The 25,075-nt window shown below is 37.4% G+C and overlaps 1 protein-coding gene across 1 annotated transcript in view; it reads right to left on the bottom strand.

Annotated features, from left to right (window-relative positions):
• The window catches only part of Cntln (centlein), a 242,082-nt gene that overhangs the window by 139,186 nt on the left and 77,821 nt on the right, over nt 1–25,075 (bottom strand). Inside the window, exons 6-8 of the mRNA XM_051188130.1 lie at nt 17,848–17,981; nt 12,286–12,448; nt 6,885–7,079 (exon numbers count right to left, since the gene is read on the bottom strand). Coding sequence (XP_051044087.1) covers nt 6,885–7,079; nt 12,286–12,448; nt 17,848–17,981 — 492 coding nt within the window. The remainder of the gene's footprint in view (nt 1–6,884; nt 7,080–12,285; nt 12,449–17,847; nt 17,982–25,075) is intronic.

The following is a 25,075-nucleotide window of genomic DNA, read 5'->3' as shown; positions in this document are numbered from 1 at the left end:
GTTGTTGAATCCTGGGGAGTGACTGTTATGGAAGACATTGGTGGAATCTCAAGAGGTAAACTAGGAATAGAAGACTACCTGAAGGAGAAGAATACCATAAAAAATAGAATATTTTCAATAAAATCAAAGAAGAAAACTTTCCAAACCCATAAAGACAGGCCAATTCAGGTAGAAGAAGCACATAGAAGTCAAATGAACAGACCCAAATTGAACTCTGTGTGACATGTATTAGTTAAAACACAGAATAAAGAAAGGGTATTGAATATTCCAGACAGGTCAAGTCATTTAAAAGAACAGGTCCATCATAGCAATGCTAAGTATTAAACAGAAAATTTTAAACCACAATGGTTGAGAAAAAAGTATTACAAGTTCTAAAAGACCACAATTATAGCCATAATTGTTATACCTCATAAATCTATTAAAGTTGAAGAAAAATAAAAACTTTCCATGACATAAAAAGATTAGGAAGATTTACAATCACTAAAACAGCTGTGCAGAGGATACTGGAAGGAATACTTCAGTTTAAAGAAAAGGATAAAAACACCCTGGGGGGAACACTCCCCCACTGCTGGTGGGAGTGCAAACATGTACAGACACTTTGGAAATCAGTATGGTGGTTTCTTAAAAAAATGGAAATCAATCTACCTCAAGACCCAGCTATAGTACTCTTGGGCATATAGCCAAAGTATGTTCAATCACACCACAAGGACACTTGCTCAACTATGTTCACTGCAGCATTATTCATGTTACCCATAACTAGGCTGGAGAGATGGCTCAGCCTTTAAAGTTTAGGCTCACAACCAAAAATTCATATTACCCAGAACCTGGAAACAACCTAGATGACCCTCAGCCAAAGACTGGATGAGGAAAATGTGGTACATTTACACAATGGAGTACTACTCAGCTGTGAAAAAATGATGACCTCATGAAATTTGCAGGCAATGGATAGAACTAGGAAAAACAAAAAACAAAAAACATCCTGAGTGAGGTAACCCAGACTCAGAAAGACAAACACGGTATGTATTCACTCATAAGTAGATAGTAGATGTAAAGCAGAGGATAACCAGACTACCATCTACATCTCCAGAGAAGCTAGGTAATAAGGAGAACCCTTCCAGGGACATATGAATCTCCCTGGGAAGGGAAATTGGATGAGATCTACTGAGTAAACTGAGGACTGGGGAGGGTAAGGAAGAGGGGAGGAGAGATGAGAACATGAGGGAACAGGATGGTCAAGGGTGGAGTGATGCAGTAGAAGAGCAATGAAAGAGATTCATCTTTATAGAGACAGCCACTATGAACTTAGGAAGAAACATGGTGCTAGGGTAATTCCCAGGAATCCACAGTATAATACCAAATAAGACTCACAGCAACAGTGGAGAAGGTGCATGAACCGGCCTACTCCTGTAATCAGATTGGTGAATACCCCAACTATCATCATATAGCCTTCATACAGTAATTGATGGAACCAGACACAGAGATGCACAACCAACCACAAGGCCAAGCTCTGAGAATCCAGTCAAAGAGAGGGAGGAGTGAATATATGAGCAAGGGATACCATAATCATGATGGAGAAATCTACAGAAAAAGCTGAACTAAGCTCGTGGAAACTCATGAACACTAGACCAACAGTGGTAGAGACTCCAGAGGACAGAACTAGTCCCTCCATATGTGGGAAACAGTTGTGAATCTTGTAATATCAGAGGCTCCTGGCAGTAGGACTATGATACAGGGGCTTCGCCCTGCCCCGCCTATTGTGTTAGACTTAGTTGATTTCTCATGGGAGGCCTTACCCATGAGGAGTGGACTGGGGGTGGGCTGGTGGGGAGACAGGGTGGGTGGTAGGAGAAGGGGTGGGAAGAACTGTGGTTGGAATACAGAATGAAATTTAAAATAATAAATACAATGATAGTTTAACATACATAAATACTATCCATTAAAGAGACCAAAAGAAACACAAAATCATCGCAATAAGTACAGAAAATGCCTTTGATGAAATTCAACAATGCTTCATAGTAAATCTCACAGATATGCAATGGATGGAGGGAACACAATTCAAAATAATAAAGTTCATATAACAACCCAATAGCACATATTATTCTAAAAGATAATTTGAAAGATTCCAACTAAGATCCGGCAACAAAGTGTCCACCATTTTTTCCACTATTAGTCAATACAGTGTTTGAAGTCTTAGGTAGCACAGTAAGACAAGAGATGAAGTAAAAGGGATGCAAATAATAAAATAAGTCAATTATTCCTGTTTACAGATAATAATGTTTTATACAAAAGAGATAATAAAGACTCTACCAGAAAAAAATAATTTGAGCTGATAAAAGTTTCAGCAAGTGGCAGGTTACAAAATTAACACAGAAAAAATAAGTACCTTTCCTATATACCAATGATAAACATACTGAAAAGTGAGTCAAGGAAATCAACCCATTCACAATGGCCACACCACACACACACACACACACACACACACACACACACACACACACACACTAGATCAATGGAATAGAATACAATTCATTGCAACCACAGCCATCTGATTCTGACACAGATGCCAAAAATACACACTGGTAAAAAGACAGCATCTTCAACAAATTGTGCTGACAAACCTAGATTTTAACACATAAAACAGTAAAAATAAACCATTATCTCTTGCCCTGCTCAAAACTCAATTCCAAATGGATCAAGGATCTCAACTTAAGAATTGATATCTGAAACTGAAAAGGGGGGAATACACTGCAACTTTGAGGCATAAGACTTTTTGAATGGTACTCCAATTGCACAGGAAATCTGACAGGCAATGACCAATGGGATCTCAATAATTCCAAAAGCTTCTGTGTGGCAAAGCAAACTGACAGAAGTAGCCCACAAAAGGAGAAAATCTTTGGCAGCCATAAATCCAACATGGAATCAGTGTCTACAATATTAAAAAAATAAAAAAGAAAAGAAAAGAAAAAATGCAAAGGACTACTAAACAATTTAAAAAGTATCCAACATCCTTTGCTATTATTAGGAGAAAATGCAGGTTAAACTAAAACTATTTTCAGGTCCTATCTCACTTAAGACATTGGGAAAACACAAATGATAACAAATGCTGGAATAAATGTGGGTACAGAGGAACCCTTATATATCATTGGGCGTGTAAACTAGTGGAGCCACTTTGGATTTCAGTCTGGTGATTTCTCAAAAAAACTAGAACTAGGAATATCACATAACCCAGCAACAGCTCTCCCGAGCACATACCAAAAGGACTTTACATCCTAATAAAGATACACTTGCATCTCCATTTTCACTGATGCTCTATTCATACTAGACAGCAAATGGAATAAACCTGATGTCCATCAACCAATGAGTGGATATGGATAATGTGGTACCTGGGATAACTCAGCTATAAAAGAGAAATTATGACATTTTCAGGTAAACAGACAGAATGGGAAAAATGTACTGTGTGAAGTCATCCAGGCTTACAAAGGCAAATATCACATATTTTCTCACAAATGTTGGAGCTAGCTTTGACTCTTTTGTTTTGTGTGTTAACTTGGAGTACATACAGAAGTAGAAACATAGGGACTGAACACTAGGGACAAACACAATCACAGACGGGAGGCTGTAAAAGATAAATAAAATGAAAGTACAGAGGGCAATACTGGGGACAGAATGGTTCAATAATGGAGAGGCTGGGGTACGGAAGAATGGGGGCAGAGGAACTGCTAACCAAAAAGAAGGGTGTATGAAAAAGCTTCATGGGAATATATGATCTTGCAACCCCAATAAAACTTATTAGAGAATATAGCAGAACACAAGTGACTTGAAAAGAACAGGGGACAGGGGGAATACTGAGGGTTAAAGGTTCGAGCAGTGATGACCCCCTGTGAATGGGGGAGAAGGAGTTGGGCTGGACTAACCAACTCTAAGGATACTCGAAGAAGCCTTACAGAAACCCACTAGATTGTAAGTTAATTTTAAAATATCATTTTTTAAAATGGGATTTGAACAGAGGAACTCTGCATGGGTTGATAATGCTGCTCATGAGATCATGAAATGAAAATCTCAGTGCCACAAAAAGAAACGAAATCCATTGTTCTTTGTTTTCCACCAAAAGTATATGGTAAAATTATAAGGTAAAAGCCTATCACTGAAGATACCACACACTTTGGTTGCAGAGCACGAGGAAATAAATCCCAAACTGTCCAGAAAACTCTTTACCAGGTGGAACACTTTCATAGTGCCATGTAGACTGCTAGGGGAGAAAAACCAACAGTCTTACTGAGTTTTGAACCCTGTATGCTACAATGCCAATCTACCAGGCAAGATTGTGTAACATCAGCATGGCAGTTATGATGGATTTATTTGAGGTCTTTTTCATGGGGGATATTTTATGTCCAAAACTCTAAATCTTGTGAAAATCCCATGACTGAGGGAAGGAACCCACTGTTTTTCTGAATGTTCATGTTACACTGGTTTCTAAATCTTTATGTGCATTACCCCAAAGTTGACGCTGCCCTCACTTGGTTTGGTGAGAGAAGCCTTTTTTTATACAGTGGGTAGCAATTATTACAAAGATTTATAATTATAACTGGACAAAGTATGAAGAATGGGTGAGTATGAGTGCTCAGCTGTGGATGGGTTACCTAAGTCACCCTCTCCCCTCCTTCCCTCCCAAGGCTCAGGGAATATAAAGCAGAATGGGCAGAGAGGCTGTTAGATTCAGAGGGTTTCATGGAGAGGTATAAAATGATGTCTTCTGAATGTGACAAAATTATTACACATGAACTCAGAGCAGCTGTATTTAACTGCACAAGACCTGCACAAGATCAATCTAGTCAAAATTCCAGCATGGATAGAGGAATGGCTCCCACATCCCACCTCTAGCTTTGAAACTATAGGCAATTAATGGCTGCTAGAGAGAAGTGTGACTGGTAACAGGTGGCCCACATTCATTTCACCAAGTTAAATAAGATTTTTTAAAAGACATTAAGTGGGATGTCATCTTGAATATTATCTAACATTCATCCCATAAAAGGCTAAGACAAGGATACTTTGTTAATAGCCTCTTTTTATTTGGGAAAAACTTGCCTTAAAAGATAAGACATTTATTCCTGTTTGTTAGAGTCAAGATGATCTGCAGCTCTGACCAGGACATGGCTAAGGAATTGTGGGAAAACTGCAGGCAGGAGATAATGTCTAGGAGGGATTTCAGGGCAAAACAAGACCACAAGGGCAGGGAAGTACAGAAGGAAGAACCCAGAGAAGAGTCCAAAAGACTTCTCAAGCTCCACTTGCAGAGCTCTCGTTAGTAGTTAGCTAAACAATATATAAACAGCAGTGAAAAAATGTTCATTCTGGAAGTGAACCCAGAGTCCTTTGTCTCTATTACTGCACATCTCTCCAGGTCCCTTCACTGCTGTGCTGTTCATGACATTTGTCTAACACAAGGAATACAAGGAATATGTAGCTAAGTCAAATGACCTGTTCAAAATTCCAAGCCAATGCAATATCGGGAAAAGGCTAACACTAACATGAACTAAGTATCATATAACACATACTACGGCAAGAAATTTATAAGAAATACTCTTAGACACTCCTACTTTATTATCTCACTTAAGTTAGAGTCTCAACTAGCCATGACCTCATAATTCACCACAATAACCACTAATTTGCTCTTGGGTATCTATAGGGGATTGGTTCCAAATCCTTTGTAAATCTACAGATGCTTAAGTCCCTGATTTAAAAAAATAACAAAATATGGATGTTTTCCTGTATGTCTTGAATCATCTCTACATTACTTATTATACCTGATGCAACGTGACCCTGCATAAAGAACTGTTGCATTATTGTGTTTGGGGAATAATTATAAGAAAAAAAAATAATACGTACATATTCAGAACATGTACAATTTATTTTTAAAAAATTCAGTTAGTGATTCTCAAACCTACAGCTACTGAGGATCAACTGTGGGAGGTGAGCAATGGCTCAGTGTTAGTTTCTTCTCCTCTTTCTGTAGTGAAATGCCCTGATGGAAGCAACTCAGAGAGAAAAAAATGGCTCATTTCAGTTCACAGTTCACAGGAAACCTGAACTGGCCACATTTCACACACAACCACAGCTCACAGTTCACGGGAAGCCTGACACAGTTAGCCACACTGTGTGCATAACCACAGCTCACAGTTCATGGGAAGCCTGATGCAGTTGGCCACACTGTGTGCACAATTAGGAAGTATGAAATAATAAGGATTGGTGATCAGCTTATTTCTCCTTTTTCATGCAGTAAAGAACCAAAGCCCAAAGAATAATGCCATCCCCCTTTAGTGCAGGTTTTCCCACACCAATTAACCTAGTTAACATATTCTTCAAGGGCAAGCCCAGTGGTTGAGACATCCCCCAGGAGCATGCCTCCAGCCCTGTCAGATGGCAATCAACACTAGCAGTCACAGTGAGTAAAATGCTTGCCACAGAAGCATGAGAATCAGATCTCAGATCCCTAAAACACAAATAAAAACAGGCACCATGGCATATACCTGTAACCACACTACTGGGATGGCAGAGACTGGCTGCTCCAGTCTAGCCCAAAGGGTGAACACAGTTTTCAGTGAAAATCTTCCTCTAAAAGTAAGGAAGTAAGGTGGAGACTGACATAGGAGGACACCTAACATATATAAATAAATCACACACACACACACACACACACACACCTATACTTGATATATTCTTCATTTCTACATGAATTTCCCTTTTAATATGTACCATATATAACATTCATTAAAATGCAAAAGTTTAATTTTACATTCAAATATGCAAATATATTTAAATTTTCATTCAACTGTATGAAATGGTACTCTGGTGGTACAAGGGTAACATATAAGAAAATCTCTCACCTTTGCTGAGTGATTTGAATCACTCTCTGGAGGGGATAGACTGGGTGCTCCTTGTGGTTCCTTAAATTTTTCTTTTAATTCTATATTTTCTTGTTCTTTTTTAAACAGTTGGTCCTGAAGATTAACAACACTTTGCCGTAGCATAGCTTCATTTGATTTTGTAGTTTCAAAACAAATATGTAATTCATTATAAAGCTGTTTAAAAAATCCAAAATGATATCATCAATAAAGTAATTATGTGCATATATATGTGAACTATTTATGGACATATACTTGCCCTTAACTTATGTTAATAGCCAATAAGCAGCAACAATGTGGAAGTGATAGAGTTAAGTATCATTATAAAGTTACATCTGCATTCAAAAGGTAAAATGTATTACCAGTCAGGGCAATAGACAAGGAGAGTATTAAGTATAAAAGAATGATGATTCTAAGCTAGTTATACTCATTGCAGAGATTCACATTAGAAAACAGTCTTGAATAGCAGTGACAATTCTACTACTAACATGTACCAATTTTAAAAAAGAATCACTCTAAAGAGCACAGAAATGTGAAAAAGTATGTAATTAGTTAGGAAAGGACCCAGGAGAACACTGCATTCTTTAAGGTTAACTGAAACATTTTTATTTCATATAAATTAGTATACATTTTTGAAGAAAAGTAGAGGGAAAGCTAAGAGCCAAAGCAAGGCAATCAGGTTGTACATGCACATAGACAAAGGTGTCAGGACAATGGAACACGTCCATAGACAGCAGCGAGAGAGTAGAGATGTAGAATTGTACAATAACACAAAAGCAGTGTTCTAAAGGCACTAATGGATAAGTTCAAATTGTTTGTTAAGACTCATGCATTAAAGCTAATGTTTCCATATAAAACTGTGAGCCAGTATGTCCTGAATAATTAGCATCTTACACAGAAATGCCTAGTAAATAGCAGTGTCCCACCAATGCTCAAGAATTTGCTTCCTAAGGGACTTCCACTTATGCTTGTTATTAATATGTTGTAGCCCAACTGTGGTGGTAGATCTGCATGTGGACTCCAAATGTGTATCTGCTGCTGATTCTATGAAAGTGGTCCAAAAGCCAAGATTCTTTTAAGAAAAACAGCTACCAGAGAAATTACAATATGACAAAAGCAAAAACCTCCAGGCAGAAAAATCACATTATATACCTAATAGTGTGGGATTTTAAATTTCTTAACCCAGTTAAAGATATGGAGTATCTTCATTTATTGGCATGCATAAAAATTCATAAGAATGTAAGCTTTAATTTATCTATATAGTGGATACTGCTAAACATTTCTGTATATGTGATATGATTTAATTTTTTTTATTTTATTTATTTATTATACATTTGGTGTTCTGTCTGCATGGATGCCTGCAGAGCAGAAGAGGGCACCACATCTCATTATAGATGATTGTGAGGCACCATGTGGTTGCTGGGAATTGAACTCAGGACCTCTGGAAGGGCAGCCAGTGCTCTTAACCTCTGAGCATCTCTCTAAAGCCTAAAATTTCAAGAAAGGTATGCCTAAAAAGTTTTCTAAAACATACAATTATTCATAAAAAAATAAGACCTCTGAAATCTTCTAAACTATAATTAATCAAAACATTTGAAGTCTATATTGTATAACTATTAAACTAATCCATATCACTTTACAGCAAAAGTTAAGCAACTTTTACAAAATAAGTTACATATAGAATTTACAAAGAATTTCAAAGTACAAATTTGTGGTTTTCATTGTCATTGACTTATACAATGGTATATGCCAAGGTCCTTTTCACAGCTAATATAATTGGATACTCTTAAGAAGAGAAAGTATTAATACTGACAGCTTTCAGGGACAATCAAGAGGTCAGTGTGTGGGCAATAATCATCCATCTACTGACGCTTTCATGACTGGGGAAAAGCCAACTCCAGAGACTAGAGTCAAGCTAAAGGAAGATAGTTGGAGATAGCTGGAGTGGAAGCAATACACCTCACTCTCAGGGACCACCTCTGGACCTCCTCTTTCATACATACAAGACTCTGGGTCTATTCCTCAGACCTCTTTTGTCTCTTCTGGCTTCATAATCTGTTTCATCAAACAGAAGAGCAATAGTACTGTACTGAGTCACCCAGTGTAGCCTAGACTTAGAGTGTGACTTGGGCACAGTCCGGCCCACCCTGCTTTGTACTACTACTTGGATTTCCTGTCAAGATGCCCTCAGAGGTACAACATGGAGAGGAAGGATTGGAGACCTTTGCCTTTCACATAAAAATTGCTCAGCTCATGTCCCCCATCACCAATACTTTCTATTCAGATAAGGAAATTTCCCTTTGTCGGCTGATCTCTAATACTTCTTATGCCCTGGATAAGATATATTATGAGAGCCTGACATGCCTTTCCAAGTTGGACAGTGGTAAAGAGCTGAAAATTGACATTGGCAACACTGAGGAATTCACCCTGACTTCGCTGGACGCAAGCATTGGAATGACCATGGCTGACCTCATAAATAACATGGGAACCATTAGTTACTAAGTATGACACAAAAGTGTTTGTGGAGGCTCTTCAGGATGGTGCAGACATCTCCATGATTGGACAGTTTGCTGCTGGATTCTATTTGGCCTATTCAATGGCAAGAAAGTGGTTGTGATTACAAAGCACAATGATGATGACCAATATGCCTCAAAGTCATCTGGCCACTGATGAAGATGAGGTGACAGCAGAGGAGCCCACTGCTGCTGTTCCTAACGAAACTCCCTACTTGAAGGGACGACGATGCCTCTTGCATGGAAAAAGTAGATTAGAAACCTCTGGGAAGTCCATGAACTCTGGACAGTTTCCCTGTGGTCCCTCCAGCAGCCTTGACTGGCTCTGACCCTTGGGGCTCTCTGATTAGGTTTACAGCCTCTCTTCTATCATGTCCTTATGACTTAAGGCAAGAAAATCCCTTCACACAGAATAGCAGGGTTGGGTGTTGTGTAATATGTTTGGATTGTTTTATTTTTTTTTCTGAAATTAAGAGCATGCAAAATAAAGACAAAGGAAAAAAAACAAAAAACAAACAAACAAACAAAAAACCAGTACTCTTATGCTGTTCTCATTGTGGTTTTCAGTTGTACTCCTGTTCAGAAGTTTCCTGATCTGAATGGGTAGATAATTTCAGACACTGGAGCAAACTGTATCTTGTGGTGAATATTCATATTTCAAAGCTACAAGAACTGAAATTTTTAAAAATAAAAAACCTGGAAGAAAAGATCTAGACCAGCCTGATTCTAGGAACTGGACCAAACTCATTCCTTGGATCTTATTCGATATACATATTTCTTGCTTTCCTGCTCTGTTTGGCCATGACTGGCCTTGCTCACTTCCTAGCAGGAACAGTACTCAGTTGCATACACCAGAAACTGGAAATAACCTAGATGTCCAACTGAGGAGTGGATAAAGAGAATTAGTACATTTACACACTGGAATGTTAACAGCTGTTAAAGATGACATCATTATGGACTGAAGGGTGTACTGTGTGACTCACTGTGACACACAACAGCTTCCAGGATGAGAATTTTTTTTATTTTGTTTTGTTTCTGTTGTTTTTTTTTTCAGTTTGATTTTATTTGGGGGAGGGAGGTTGCAAAGGCAGAGGGTGGATACGAAGGGACAGGAAGATGAGTGAGATTAGAGTACATGTTATGAAGCCCACAAAGAATCAATAAAAAGATTTTTTTTTAAAATGATATCATGAAATTTGAAAGGAAATGGATAGAACTAGAAAAAAAAGACCATACTGAGTGAGACAACCCAGATGCAGAAACACTAATATGGTACATATTTACTTATAAGCGAATATTAGCTGTTAAGAAAATGACAATACCAGAGATGTAAGGCAAAGAGGAGGGTTGTGGGGCATGGGATGGAGGGAAAATGGATCTCCCTGGGAAAGGGAAACAGGATAGACTCTGTGGGTGGACACTAGGGGATGGGAACAGGAGTGATCAGATGGAGGGGAAGGGATGGAGGGAAAGAGTGCAGGGAGAGATGACTGGAATTGGGAGGCAATTGGAGGCCAGTGTGGAAACCCACTGCAGTGGAAACTTCCTGGAATCTATGAGGGTGACCCTGGTGAGGACTCTGGGGGATACAGAGTCTGAACTGGCTATCATTTATAGCCAGGCAAGGCTTCCAGTGGTGGGACTACACTGCATATGGCTGAGTTATTGGTGGAGGGGGGTCCTATGGAGAACCCTAAACAACCCAATCTGATGCTAGGTACCATCTTCTGTGACAAGAAACATGTCCCCTTGACTGTGTATTACTATGAAGGTTCACAGCTGTAAGTCTCTGAAGCTACATCCCTGCCTTGTGTTGGTTGCTTCCAAGAATTCTGAGTCCGGGTCTGACAGAGCACTAGATTTTCCCAGCTTCTTTCCTCTCAGGGTAAGTTTGCTGGGGAGAGGGTCTGATGGTGATGAAAGAAAAAGGAAGAATGCCTGGTTCCTCAATTCTCCTCCTTCAATGCACAACTCAGTTTCTATTGGCTACAACACACTCCCTAATGCATTCAGGGACATTGCTGAACCTGGACATTTGCCATCACCAGGGATACAAACTCAAGGGCCTCTAGAGTAACCAACAACCTGCTAGGCCCAGAAAATGCTCTCTGAACCAGCATGAATCCAAGAAAACAGACAGAGCCTCTCAATAAATGCAGCTCTGAATCTCACAACATACGTGTGAACATCACCCAGTCCGCCTGCACGCAGTACCAGCTATTGCACTATATAAAGGACATTCACAGACTCCAGCTACCACCTGCTAACCCCAGAACTGTGAGGCACAAAAAATAAAGTCATCTTTAACCTCCTTCAACCTCATCCAGTCTCAGATATTAAAGTGGAACAATACTTTTATGATGTTTACACCTTAATATGTTGTGAAGTACAGCGTAAAATATATACAGAGCTCAATACAGGTGCTTTAAATTAATAGCAGAAATAGTGATGCTGTGTCAATTAGCATAGCTAAAGAGCCAAGGAAGCCTTGCTATGTGCTCCAGAAACAACTACAGTAAAAAGAAACTAACAAAGAGAAAGATCCTTGAAAATCAATGAGCCTGAAGACCTCGTCAGCCCCCTCTGTGTCTGTGCACATTTGCCAATAAAACCTGCAGATTTTATATGAAGTCTGCCTGAGGTCACATATCAGGATCATACCTGATCCAAATATTTCTTACATCAGAAGTACTACTTACTGTACCTAGTATGTTTCACGGAAGAAATAAAAGTTCAAATTTATGAGTTGTTTTTCACTCTTACCACAGAAAATCCACAAAAATTTAAATATTACCAAGTTAAACCACGTGAAGAGGGAATAATACAAAAGTTCTAAACACTTGAAATCTGTTTTCCTAAGTTCAGCATACTTTTTGGTATGATATACTTTCAGCTGTGTGAACATCTTCCTGATTCTTTAGTACTTTCTGTGTATCCATGTTGAGGACCTGGAGCTGCTGGATCAACTCTGCTTGCTGTGCTGTATGCGCGCTGTTCTGCTTGTACAGATTCTGCAGCTCCTGTAGTTCCTTCCTGTGCAAAGCAAGCAATAAACAGGGAGAGGCATGAATAAAGATTACCTCAGACAAATAATTGTGTTCATCTAAGAGTATAGATCGGCTTCCTGTTTCTCATCTATTATATTTTATTGCAGGCAAACTTATTAATAAATGAAATAATATATAAAGTACTTAATATTTATCACACATACCTGGAAAGTATTGACAGAACTACTGTGGCTTTCAAAGGCAAATACTTATCAATTCTCTTTTATAGCTTGATAGAAATAAAAATTCTGGATATACTGTCATATAACCACCTTCTTATTGAAATTAAGTTAAAATTTCAGTTCCAAGAACTGATAAGCAATGGTTCTAACTATAGTTACCAGATAGTTTTAAATATAGGGTAAGTTAAGCTTTCATTTTACATAATAAATAACTTTAAGTATAGGGAAGAAAACACGAAAAAGGCTACTTAGGTTTCAAACCATCATGGACTCTGGGGATTATGTGTAAGATGGTGAGGCAACAAGGTCAGAAGGAATGGGAACACATAAGGGAGTGGAGTCCCTGCAAACACACATGAGCAATGGTGAAGGGGGAGAGCAAATGGACTAGCAGAGAATTATGACACTAAGGATCTGAGGGAATAACACCTCTGAGGTAGAGGCTTCCAGATTCCTATGGTAGGAAATCTTGTGTGACATAAACTATATAAAAATGTAAATTAGGCCTTGGCTCGACCCACATGGGCAGAAGTCAGTGCCTGGATCCCTAGCTGGAGGGCACTAACCTCTAGGCCCTAATTGCCCAGGGCATGTCACACTCCCCTTCCCTGTCCACCAAAGCCCCAGAAACCTGGGGACAGCCTTCTCACACCCCAAACCTTCCTGCATGGCATCTGCCACCATTGGAGCCTTGGATCAGCCTGCATTTAGAAGAGTTTCAGAGCTGTATCAGCATCCAACAGAAGCATGGGCCTACCTCCCTCCACATATAGGAAGAGCGACCAGCTAAGCCACAGGTCCCACCTACACTAATTGGAAGAAGAGAGACGCCCTGAATCACAAGCTCCACCTGCTCCCATTGGAGAAAGAGATGGGCAGACAACAGTATAAGAGTACATTCAACAATATACAGAGCAATATGATACCACCAGAATCTAGGGGTTCTACACCAGAAAGAGCTGGACATCCCAATGCAGATGAAACAGGAAAGAGAAAACTTAAAAATAACTTTATGAAGATGATAGAGGCCCTTAAAGAGTAAATGAGAAACTCTCTTAAAGAAATGGAGGAAAAATCAAACAGGTGAAGAAAATAGTTCAAGACTACAAAACTGAAATAAAGAAAATACACACTGAGGTAATGATGGCACAGGAAAATCTCGGTCAACAATCAGGAACTACAGATGAAAGCATAACTAACAGAATACAAGAGATGGAAGAAAGAATCTCAGGTATTGAAATACAGTAGAGGAAAAAGATTTATTGACCAAAGAAAATGTCAAATCCAACAAATTTTAACTGAAAATATCCAGGAAATTTGGAATGCCATGAAAAGACCAAGCCTACGAATAATACAGATAAAAGAAGGTAAAGAGGTCCAGCTCAAAGGCACAGAAAACATATTCAACAAAATCACAGAAGAAAACTTTCCCAACCAAAGGAAGAACATGCCTATGAAAGTACAAGAAGTTTATAGAACACCATACAGACTGGAACCCACACCCCCCAAAAAAGTACCCTTGCAACATAATAATCAAAACAAACAGAATAAAGAAATAATATTAAGGGCTGCAAAAGGAAAAAGGCCAAGTAACATATAAAGGCAAACCTATCAGAATTATACCTGATTTCTCAGTGGAAACTCTGAAAGCCAGAAGATCCTGGACAGGTGTTCTACAGACAGTAACAGACGATGGATGCCAGCCCAGACTACTATACCCAACAAAGCTTTCAATTGCTATAGAGGAAGAAAACAAGATATCCCATGACAAAACTAGATTCAAACAATATATATCCACAAGCCCTATAGAAAAAAAAATCTCAAATGACTGAAAGGCACTTAAGAAACTGTTCAACATCTTTAACCATCAGGGAAATGTAAATCAAAACAACTCTGAGATATCATCTTACACCTGTTGAAATGGCTAAAATAAAAAATACTAATAAAAGCTTATGCTGGAGAGGACATGGAGAGGAATATTGCTGGTGGGAATGCAAACTTGCTATAGCTACTTTGGAAATCAGTATGCGAGTTTCTCAGAAAATTGGGAATCCATCTATCTCAAGACCCAGCAATGCCACTCTTGGGCATATACTCAAAGAATGCACATTCATACCACAAGGACATTTGTTCCATAATGTTCACACCAGCATTACTTGTGATAGCCAGAACCTGGAAACAACCTAGATGCCCCTCAACTGAAGAATGGATTTTTAAAAAAAAATGTGATACACATACACAATGGAGCACAACTCTGCAGTAAAAAACAATGACATCTTGAAATTCACAGATCTAGAAAAACCATCCTGAGTGAGGTAACCCAGACACAGAAAGACAAACACGGTACATACATTCACTCATAAATGGTTATCAGACATAAAGCAAAGGATAACCAGCCTGTAAACCACAACCCCAGAGAAGCAAGGAAACAATGATTTACCTCCACCCTGCCCCTAAGAAGGAGAAATGGACAGGATACCCTGAGTAAATTGGGAGCATGGGGGTAGGGAGGAGGTAAGTAGGATAGAGAGGAGGGGAGTGGGGAGAACATGATAGATCAGAAAGGTCTAGTTAGGAGAAGGATAGAGAAGGAGAGCAAGGAATGAGATACCCTGGTAAAGGGAGCCATTATGGAATTAATGAGAAACCTGTCACTAGGAATCCACAAGGATGATACCTACTAAGAATCTAAGCAAAAATGGAGAGGGTACCTAAAGTGCCCTCCTATAATGAGATTGATGACTACCTTAAGTGTCATCATAGAGCCTTCATCCAGTAACTAAGATGGGAGCTAAAGCAAAGATTCACAGCTAAACACTGTGCTGAACTCCTGGAATCCAGTTGTAGAGAGGGAAAACTGATAAGTAAACAGGTCAAGGCCATATTGTGGAAATGACCTGAGCAAGTGGGAGCTCATGAACTCCAGACTGGCAGTTTGGGAACCTGCATAAGACCAAACTAGGCCCCCCTGAATGTGGGGGTCAGTTGGGGATTATAGGCAGTCTCTGGGGCTGCTGGCAGTGGAACCAAGATTTATCCCTAGTGCATGAACTGGCTTTTTGAAGCCCATTCTCTATGGAGGTATACTTAACTCAGCATAGATACAGGGGGGAGGGCCTTGGTCATGCTCCAAATGATGTTGACAGACTTTGATGCTTCCCCATGGGAGGCCTAACCCTCTCTGAGGAGTGGATGGAGTTGGGATGGGGAGAAGGTGAAGGGGGAATGAGAGGCTGGGAGGAAAAGGGAACTGGGATTGGTATGCAAAATAAGATTGTTTTTAAAAGAACAATTTAAAAAATCATTTGGATATTCTGTTTGGACAGAAAGAGTATTTATAGAGACATGTATTTCAGGCTCAAGCACTTAGTTTGTTAAAACACCTGGCTTTTTAAGTGGAATTTTTCCCTATCTATAGCTTTAAACTGGTGATTTACATATGTGAAAAGATTTTAAAATAAATACATGTGTAAATAGTTGTTGACTAATGAAAATCAGTACAAGGAAAATAAGCTTTGCTCTTTAGACATCTAAGGTAAGAATGGTTTCAATCAGATTTGTAAACACTGCAGGCACAAATGTGCATAATTGATCTCCTATGGCTACTAAAAGTGGACACGTGATAACAGTTCAAACATAGGGTAGAGGAGAATCAGGAAATATAATAAAGACACAGTAGAAGCCTATTCTGACTGTGCTGTTTTCTATTGCCACATCAGAAATTTTAACAAAGGAAATAAACAATACTATGTCAATTGAGGGTGATGAGAGCCTGTTGCCCAATAGAGCAACATCTACAGAAAGTGCATGATGAAGTTAAACAATAACAGGTATAAGGTGAAAACAAAAACTTATTTCTCTTCCAATATTCAAATACATCATCTATCTTTTAATAAGAAAGCAAGATTGATATATACAAAAATTATTTACATTAAAGTTCAAACTATATTATCTTCAGTTATAACAATCACAATCTACAAACACTTGAGGATTAAAAGTCAATGTGAAAAAGAGTGTACTTTTGTACTATCTCATACACTCCTTCACAACCTTAGTGTTTGCAAGCATAAAATGACCTAGGGGAATTCACACACACACACACACACACACACACACACACACACTATCTCTCTCTCGCTCTGTCTCTCTCCCCACCTTCCACTAATGAAAAATTTAAAAATAAAACTGGGCAGTGATGACACACACCTTTAATCTCAGCACTAAGGAGTCAGAGGCAGCTAGATCTCTGTGAGTTCAAGGCCAGCCTAATCTACAGAACAAGTGGCAGGACAGGCTCCAAAGCTATACAAAGAAACCCTGTGTCAAAAAATAAAATTAAGAAAAATACCTACGGGTCACTGGGAAGGAAAGAATTTGTCTTGACACATCTTATATGAAAACAAAGTATAAACATATGTAAGGATATATAAATATATATATATAAAAGCATATATATATATATATATATATATATGAATGAAAACAAAGAAGGAAAAATAACAGGACTTATTTAAAATAGGTGGTTTTGTGTTCTACCCTGAATGTGAAATACCCCTCACAAACTCATGTACTTGAACAGTTGTTTCCTAGCTGGTAGAACTATTTTGTGAGGTTATAGGACCTTCTAGACAGGGGCCTAGCTGGAAGACATGGTACCACAGGGCTAGAGGACTTGTAGGTAATACCCCAGCACCAGATCCAGTCTGACATTCTCTGCTTCCTAGTCAGCAACAGAGATGTGAGCAAGCTGCCTCATACTGCAGCCACCATGGACAAGAACGGCTCATTCTTAAATACCATCATGAATGCCACCATGCTTTCCCCTCTGTATATTAAAATAAATCTTCCTTCCCTAAGTTGTTTCCATCAGGCATTTTGACAAAGACCTAAGAAAAATAAATAATTACAGTACTTAAAATTAAGAAAAATTCACTGTGCATATTCATAGAAAAACTATAGCAATCAATGAGTGAATGCACTGTTTTGTTAAGAAAAGAGTCATAACCTATTAGTCATGTGGAGTTCCTAGCTCCCCCAGGTAACTAGTGCCAGTTCAGTGTGCAGAATTCTAGATTTTTGTTGCATGAACATATGTATCTATGGAAGACATACGGTTTCCAGTTAGAAGTACTAACAATGAACATATGCCATCATACTGAATGATTAATGACATTCTGAGAAATTGAAAACTGAATATGCTTGCCTGACCAGTGCGATGTCCATATCTTTTTGGAGAAGTTCAGTCTGTTTGTTTTTCAGCTGTAGTGACAGAGCATTATATTTACTCTGTGATAATTCAATTTCTTTCTTTGCTTCCATTAAATTGTCTTCAAAGGCCTAAAATTAGAGCACTTGTATTACAATATAATAAACATGATGGATGCATAAACAGAAGTATATTTTGTTGTTCTGTAATATATAGGGGAATATATAGCAATGTTCTTACCAAAACTATATTTAGGTTTTTCACAATAATCAGATTTTAACATATTTAAATATCAACTTTTAAAACAGTTTCAAAATGAAAAAGGAAAATTTACTAGATCAAGGGAAAGGCCAATTTTGAAGAATTGTTGAAAAAAGTTTACAAAAAGAAGCAACTTATACTAGTTATAGGATTTTTTCAGGAACTTAAAAATCAGGTTATAAAAGCAAGAGCATAAAAATCAAGAACTTAAAACAAACTATAAAAACTACAGTTTAAAGCTAAAAGAAATAAAACAATTAAGCTATTTATTAATTAAAAAGCAGCTGAATAATTTAAATATGAAGAATAAATAGTATTTAATATTAATATCCTTAATGAGTCCCTGTTTTAAATGTACAAATACAAATTAGCTAATACTACAAAGAAAACAAAATAAATTTCCAATATTTAAGTTTTAGATTATGCTCTTTTCTCTTGATCATATTAAGACTTTCAACTAACATTCCCCAAAACTCACCTTTCCCTCCTAATAATTCTCTAAAGCTTTCATTTTGAAACTACTTTTAAAATTTATATGTATTTTAAATACAGAAAAGTAATCTTAACTGGAACTGTGAAGAAACAATTATGTATAAATGGAGTATGCCTATATTATCACCTTTTATTCATTATTTCCATAACTGATCACCAGGCTTTAAGTTAAACACTAGAAATTCCCCTTTACTCACACAAAAAGAATAACATATAACATATATATAATGAGAAATAAATGGAAAGAAGAAATCAAGAAGGAAAAAGTAGGAGAGAAAGAAGAGGTTGGTTTTTTCATGTGGGAGAAAGTCTACGATAAGGACCTTACAAATGATTCTCTGTACTCTGCTTGCTCTCTTTGGAGGTAGGTAGATATGTAACCAGAGAGGTAATTAAGAGAAAGTACGCTGATATAGAAGTGTTAAATATGAAAAGTCTGTAGCAGATAAAACAAATATCACAAAAAAAAAAAAAATGAAGAGTTTCAGACTCTGGCACAGAGGCCCAGGTAAATGTTTTAAGTTCATTGGTAGCATCAGGACAAATCTCAAGATTCAACCTGACTTATGGTAGGTATGCAAGGGCAACAAAAGCACTCATAAATTGAATAAAGTTCTATTTTCAAATTGGAAGGTCTGGAACATCAAAACTGTGTAAAAGGAACAAATGAACATCAGAGTACAAACAGATGACAACAATACATTCCTACACAATAACCCTTAGAAAAATCTAAAGTTCAAGAGAGAATAAAGGGGTGAGATGCTGCTCAGTATTATGGAACATGCTTGCCTAGAATGTTTGAGGCCCTAGGTTTGATCCACCAAAACTGTTATTGAAAATAGTACTAAACTTCCCCTAAGTAGTTATCTTTATATTAATAAATTACTGCATTTCTCCACCTGCAGTAGAGAAGATTCTGTCTGCACTAGATAGAGATTAACACAGAGACTCTCAAATGGCCAAAGTGCATGGAGTAAGAGACTATGGGGTGCTCATCTCTAAATGGGGGTGCCTGCAGTGAAATGTTATTTCTCGTGTGAATTCAGAGCATCTATGACAAGTACAAAAGATGCACGAAATCAAGCCAGTCAAAATCCCATCATGGACAGAGGAAGACTTCATGAAGTTTCACCTCTAGCCAAGAAGCTATTGGCAACTACTGGTTTCTGTGGGAAGAAAGAGGCATATATGTTGAGGAATGCAGTCCCTGAGGGCTACCCATGCTCCAGCAAATGGTTCCCTATTCAAGCACATACAGACAGCAGAGAAAGGACTCCAGGGACTTAAAAAAACAAAAACAAAACACGAGAGTACATAGAGTTAGAAAGGAAAATAGCAGTGGGGCAGTGGAGGACTGGAGAGTAGGGAATGGAGGGTAGATTTGATCAAAACACAATGTATACACACAGGAAATTCGCAATATAAATCATTTTTTAAAGAAGAAAAATAGCCATGTGGGGAAAACTAAATTTAATCCATGCAGGAAGATTGCAAGTTCAAGACTCAAAATAGAAAAAAAAAAATGCCTGGACTTGACACTGATTTGGACCTTCTGCCTAACATGCTCCAAGACTTGTGTTCCAGGACAGGCTCCAAAGCAATACAGAGAAACCCTATCTCAAAAAACCACCACTACCACCACCACCACCAACAACAATAATAGTAATAGCTAAAAATTAGAAACCTAGAGTCTCTCAACATCTGTGGTTAATGAATAAAGAAAATGTGATACATTTATGCAATAGAATTATTACTAATTCATTAAAATGGAAATCCTGAAATTCACAGATAAGTGGATAAAACCAGGGAAAAAAATCATCTGAGGGTAACCCAGCCCCAGAACGACAATGTTTTTTGCTTATATGTGCATACTATTTGTTAAGTCTTTGATAAGCCATATAGAATTCATATAACAATAGAGGTTAGGCATAGAATAAGGAACTAGATGAGACAGCTCTCCAAAGAAAAGGGAAACAGAATAGATAAGTACTAATGGACAAGGGTGGGGATTGGGGCTGGAACTGGAATATCAAACAGGGAGACAAGGAAAGAGAGCAACAAGGGAGGAAACACAAGGAAAGATGACTAAAATTAGGAAACATCTGAGTGGCTCCTAAAGGCTGAGACATCTCTCCAGGGCCCTAAAATCTATTGCCAATAAAAAAATAACCAAAATGAACTAACAAGTAAAATCAAACAAAAACATCCAAAAGCAGCCCAACAATTTCGGGGGATAGTTTTCCCTTTGTGTCTATGAGACAGTCTCAGAAAGTTGAGGTTGTGTGGCAGAGGGTGACCTTGAAGCTCTTTCTGACCTCCTGACAGTACTTCCCAAATGCTGTAGACCACTGGGAAATGAATCCAGTACTTCACATGCTGGACAAACACTCCTGGAACTGAACTATATATATAACGGACCCAAAAACCAGCAAGCATCACAATTAATGGTAAAAATGTTTCTAAAAATTAAAAATAATCTTAGTTAATAGTAAAGGCTGCTTAAGGATTTTAAAAAATTCAAAATGAAGTACAACAAGACATTAAACACATACGTATTGTGTGTGAAATGGTGCATTTTTATTTCTTGTTAGTATGATATTACACACAAAAATTCCCAAGAGTATGTAAATGCTCCTGACTAATAAGAGCATACTAACAAAATAAAAGCTTATTGTGCAAACATGTATATTTTTCCACATAACTCAATATTTGTGATACCAACAATACAAACTGGCAATACATAAATCTTATGACTGATGTGTAATATATTTATAAAGCTTATTGAACAAAACAAAATATGACCAAAATAAAGATGAGCCATGATTGTGAATGCAGAGAATCATTATTATAAGCATAACAATTGTCTTTTTCACATACCAGTTATGTCTTTATTTATCTACAAATACAGTGATGTCAATAATTATGTTGTTTTTATATTGGAGTTGGTATTCTAAAACTAAAAGTCATGCTAGTCATAACACCAAAATAAGCCACAAAGACTAGGGAATCTTCTTATTTGAAATTTAAATTGCAATCCTCAAACAAGGCTAATCAAATAAGACATAGAAAGATAAACAGATCCAGAAGCTGTCAAACTAATTATACTAAAATTTGAGAAAGTATCTTGTTTTTGAGAGAAACTGCTCTACTTAATGCCATTGGTACTACTCTAATTAAATAGAAAACCCCCCAATCTAAACCGTAAACATTTTTCTTGTCATATGTTTCTCATCCTACTTATCACTATGTGACAAAGCTGAAGTTTTTATTGCTTATCCATTTATATGCATCATCACTAATACAAATTTCATGAAAGCCAGGTTTTACACTAGTATTTTTCAGTTATGTTGGTGTCAGACATATGCTCAATAAATTCTTCCATTCCTAACCTTGACAACAAACTTCAACTGACTCAGAAAGCTAACTATACATTTGTGGACTGCACATGTTTAAACCCTAGTAATTATCCCTTTAGAACACAATCTTCTAAAGGACTTGGAAGGATCTAATGCAGGCAGCAGCAGCCAATATTCTAGAATTTCTTTAAAATAACTTTTATCATACACAAGAACAAACTTTTCTCCTGAATAAAATTCTATTGACTCTATGCTATTATTTTTGTTGTTCAAGTCAAAAGGTATCACTGTGGTAGCAGCTTCTAACAGCTTCATAAATGCTCCTCTCACTCCACACTTGGTTCTGACGCTGGAGACTTTGGTAAGACTGACTACACCACCCCTACGAGTCTCCAGGAGTCTCGGTCCTATTGATATAACAAGACGGGTCCTCTGCAGATTAGCTTACCATCACTTAAATCTTTCCCTTCTTACAAAAGTTTCATTGATGATTTCCTACCTGCTGGGAGGCAGCTCCTCTGATTTTATTTCTGTCTCTCCTGTTCACCCACTTTACATAAAAAAGACAAGCAAAAACTAATAAGAGAGTTATACTCTCTTTATTTGCACGTTTTAGTGCGAATACATATTGAATAACTGATATAGATCAGAGCACCAAGGAAAGTTGTGATTATTTGACTAAAAAATTATGTATAAAGTATGTGTATATATATATATATGTATATACATACGTATATACGTATATACACATACGTATATACATACATACATATATACACTCTTCCAAAATGGCCCATCGTGAAAAGCCTCAGATATACACACCCTAGAGCATGATCTGGACCCAGTGAATGTTTTTGTTTGTTTGTTTGTTTGGTTTTTGTTTTTTGTGGGGTTTTTTGTATTCATGTATACAAAGTTGCTTCCTAAAAATTAGACTAAGGAGATGTAATAAACGAAGAAATGTCTACTTTTAAGAATCTATTTCATAAAACCAACAAGGGCCCATTAAGGACAGTAAAGATTTCTGGCTTTCAAGAATCTGCTTGTAGACATCTGACTCCAAGCATAGCTTGCAAAAATGTAAGAACACAGGAACGGTTACCATAGTACTGGCTTATAACCTCCCTTGGTTCCTGACCTTCTAATAGTCCAGTTGTTACTTGTATGTTACTTGTAGGTCAAGATTACCAGAGCACTGATCACACCTTTACCACAGATAACTCACATGGAGGGTACCCCACACAGAATGCCAAGACAAAAGCTACCACCACAAAGAGCCCGGCCTTTGGACAGTAAAAGGACACACTGGGTAGTAATCCAATTAACATATTGAACAGAGAAAAGAAGAACCCGAAGAGTCCTGGAAGAAGGGAAAACTTTACTGATTTTGAGAAAGAGCAATTAGACAAGAAAAAGAAATAAAAAGCAGTCTAGAAGAAAGACAGATAGCAGAGTTGACTAATAAATAATTTGGGCAAAACTGACCAAAGTATATTAGGTAGGGGATGGTAAGACAGCTCAACAGGCCAAGTGCTTATGAATATGAGGCCTTAGGTCTGATTCCCAGCACCCTTGTAAATGTAAAGTGACCTCACAAGTCTGCTTGTAACCCTAGAGTGGGAGATGTAAAGACATGCAAACATCCATACATGAATGTATATTATACATACATCTGCATGCAAAAATGTGCAATCAAAAATTGGTCACATTTCTATATATTTATAAGAGTACATTCAAGGCCAGCCTAGGCAACTTAGTGATATTCTGTCTCAAAATAGTCAGTAAAAAGAGAGCCAAATATATATCTAAGTAGAAGAATGCTTGTCTGGAAAGTGAGAAGCCCTGGGTTCAAACACAAAGGCCAGAGAATGAGTACATAAACAAACAAACAAAAAACAAACAAACAAACCAAAAAACCCACAAATACATAGTTTTATTAAGAATGTGAAAAACTTATAAACTGAAATCTACAAAATAGCTGAAGAAAATTAAAAACACTAAGAAACTGAAAGTCATCCATATTACAAGAGAGGAAAACTTAATGCTGATACAATGTTAAAACTACCAAAGCAATTAACAAGCCTGTCAAAATTCCCAGAACATTAAACATTTTCTAAAAAAAAAAAAAAAAAGTGGAATAAGGCAATAAAAAAATCCCACTTTTCCAAAACCAAAAGAAAAATGATGGAGGGAAGAATCCACACATAATAACACCACCAACACCAAATCCAAAACAAACAAGAATTAACAATCAAAGGACATTAATATCCCTCAATATTAATGGTCTTAACTTGCCTATAAAAAAGACACAGGCTAACAAAATAGATACAAAGACAGAACCCATCCTTCTGCTGCATACAAGAAACACATCTCAACTTCAAAGACAAATGTTACCTCAGAGTTACAGGTTGGGAAGAGGTTTACCAATCAAATGGACACAAGATAAAAGCTAGTGTAGCAATCCTAATATCTAACAATTTAGACTTTAAATTAAAATCAATGAAAAGAGATGAAGAAGGTCATTTCTTATTCATCACAGGAGAAATCCATCAAGATGAAGTCTCACTTCTGAACATCTATACCCCAAATACAAAGGCACCCACCCACATTCGTAAAAGAAACATTACTAAAACACAAATTGCACATAAAACTTCAGAAACCTATACAGGAAGATTTCAACACCAGAGATAAACTTAACAAAGAAACAAAAGAACTAACAGAAGTTATGACACAATTGGGTTTAACAGACATTTATAGAATAGTTCATCTAAACACAAAAGAATACACCTTCTACTCAGCGCCACATGGAACCTTCTCTAAAATCAACTACATACTCGGCAATATAGCAAACTTCAATAGGAACAAAAAGATTGGAATAAACTCCTGTATCTTATCTGACCACCATGCTTTAAAGTTAGAATTCAACAACACAAATTGCAGAAACCCTACAAACTCATGGAAATTGGACAATGCGCAATTGCACCATTACTGGGTCAAGGAAGAAATAAAGAAAGAAATTAACGACTTCCTAGAATTCAATGAGAATGAAGAAACAACATACCCAAACCTATGGGGCACTTTGAAAGTAGTGCTAAGAGGAAAGTTCACAGCACTAA

Source organism: Phodopus roborovskii, unplaced genomic scaffold (assembly GCF_943737965.1).
Source record: "Phodopus roborovskii unplaced genomic scaffold, PHOROB, whole genome shotgun sequence".
In the NCBI taxonomy this organism is placed as follows: domain Eukaryota; kingdom Metazoa; phylum Chordata; class Mammalia; order Rodentia; family Cricetidae; genus Phodopus; species Phodopus roborovskii.
This window is presented reverse-complemented; position numbering and strand designations above follow the sequence as displayed.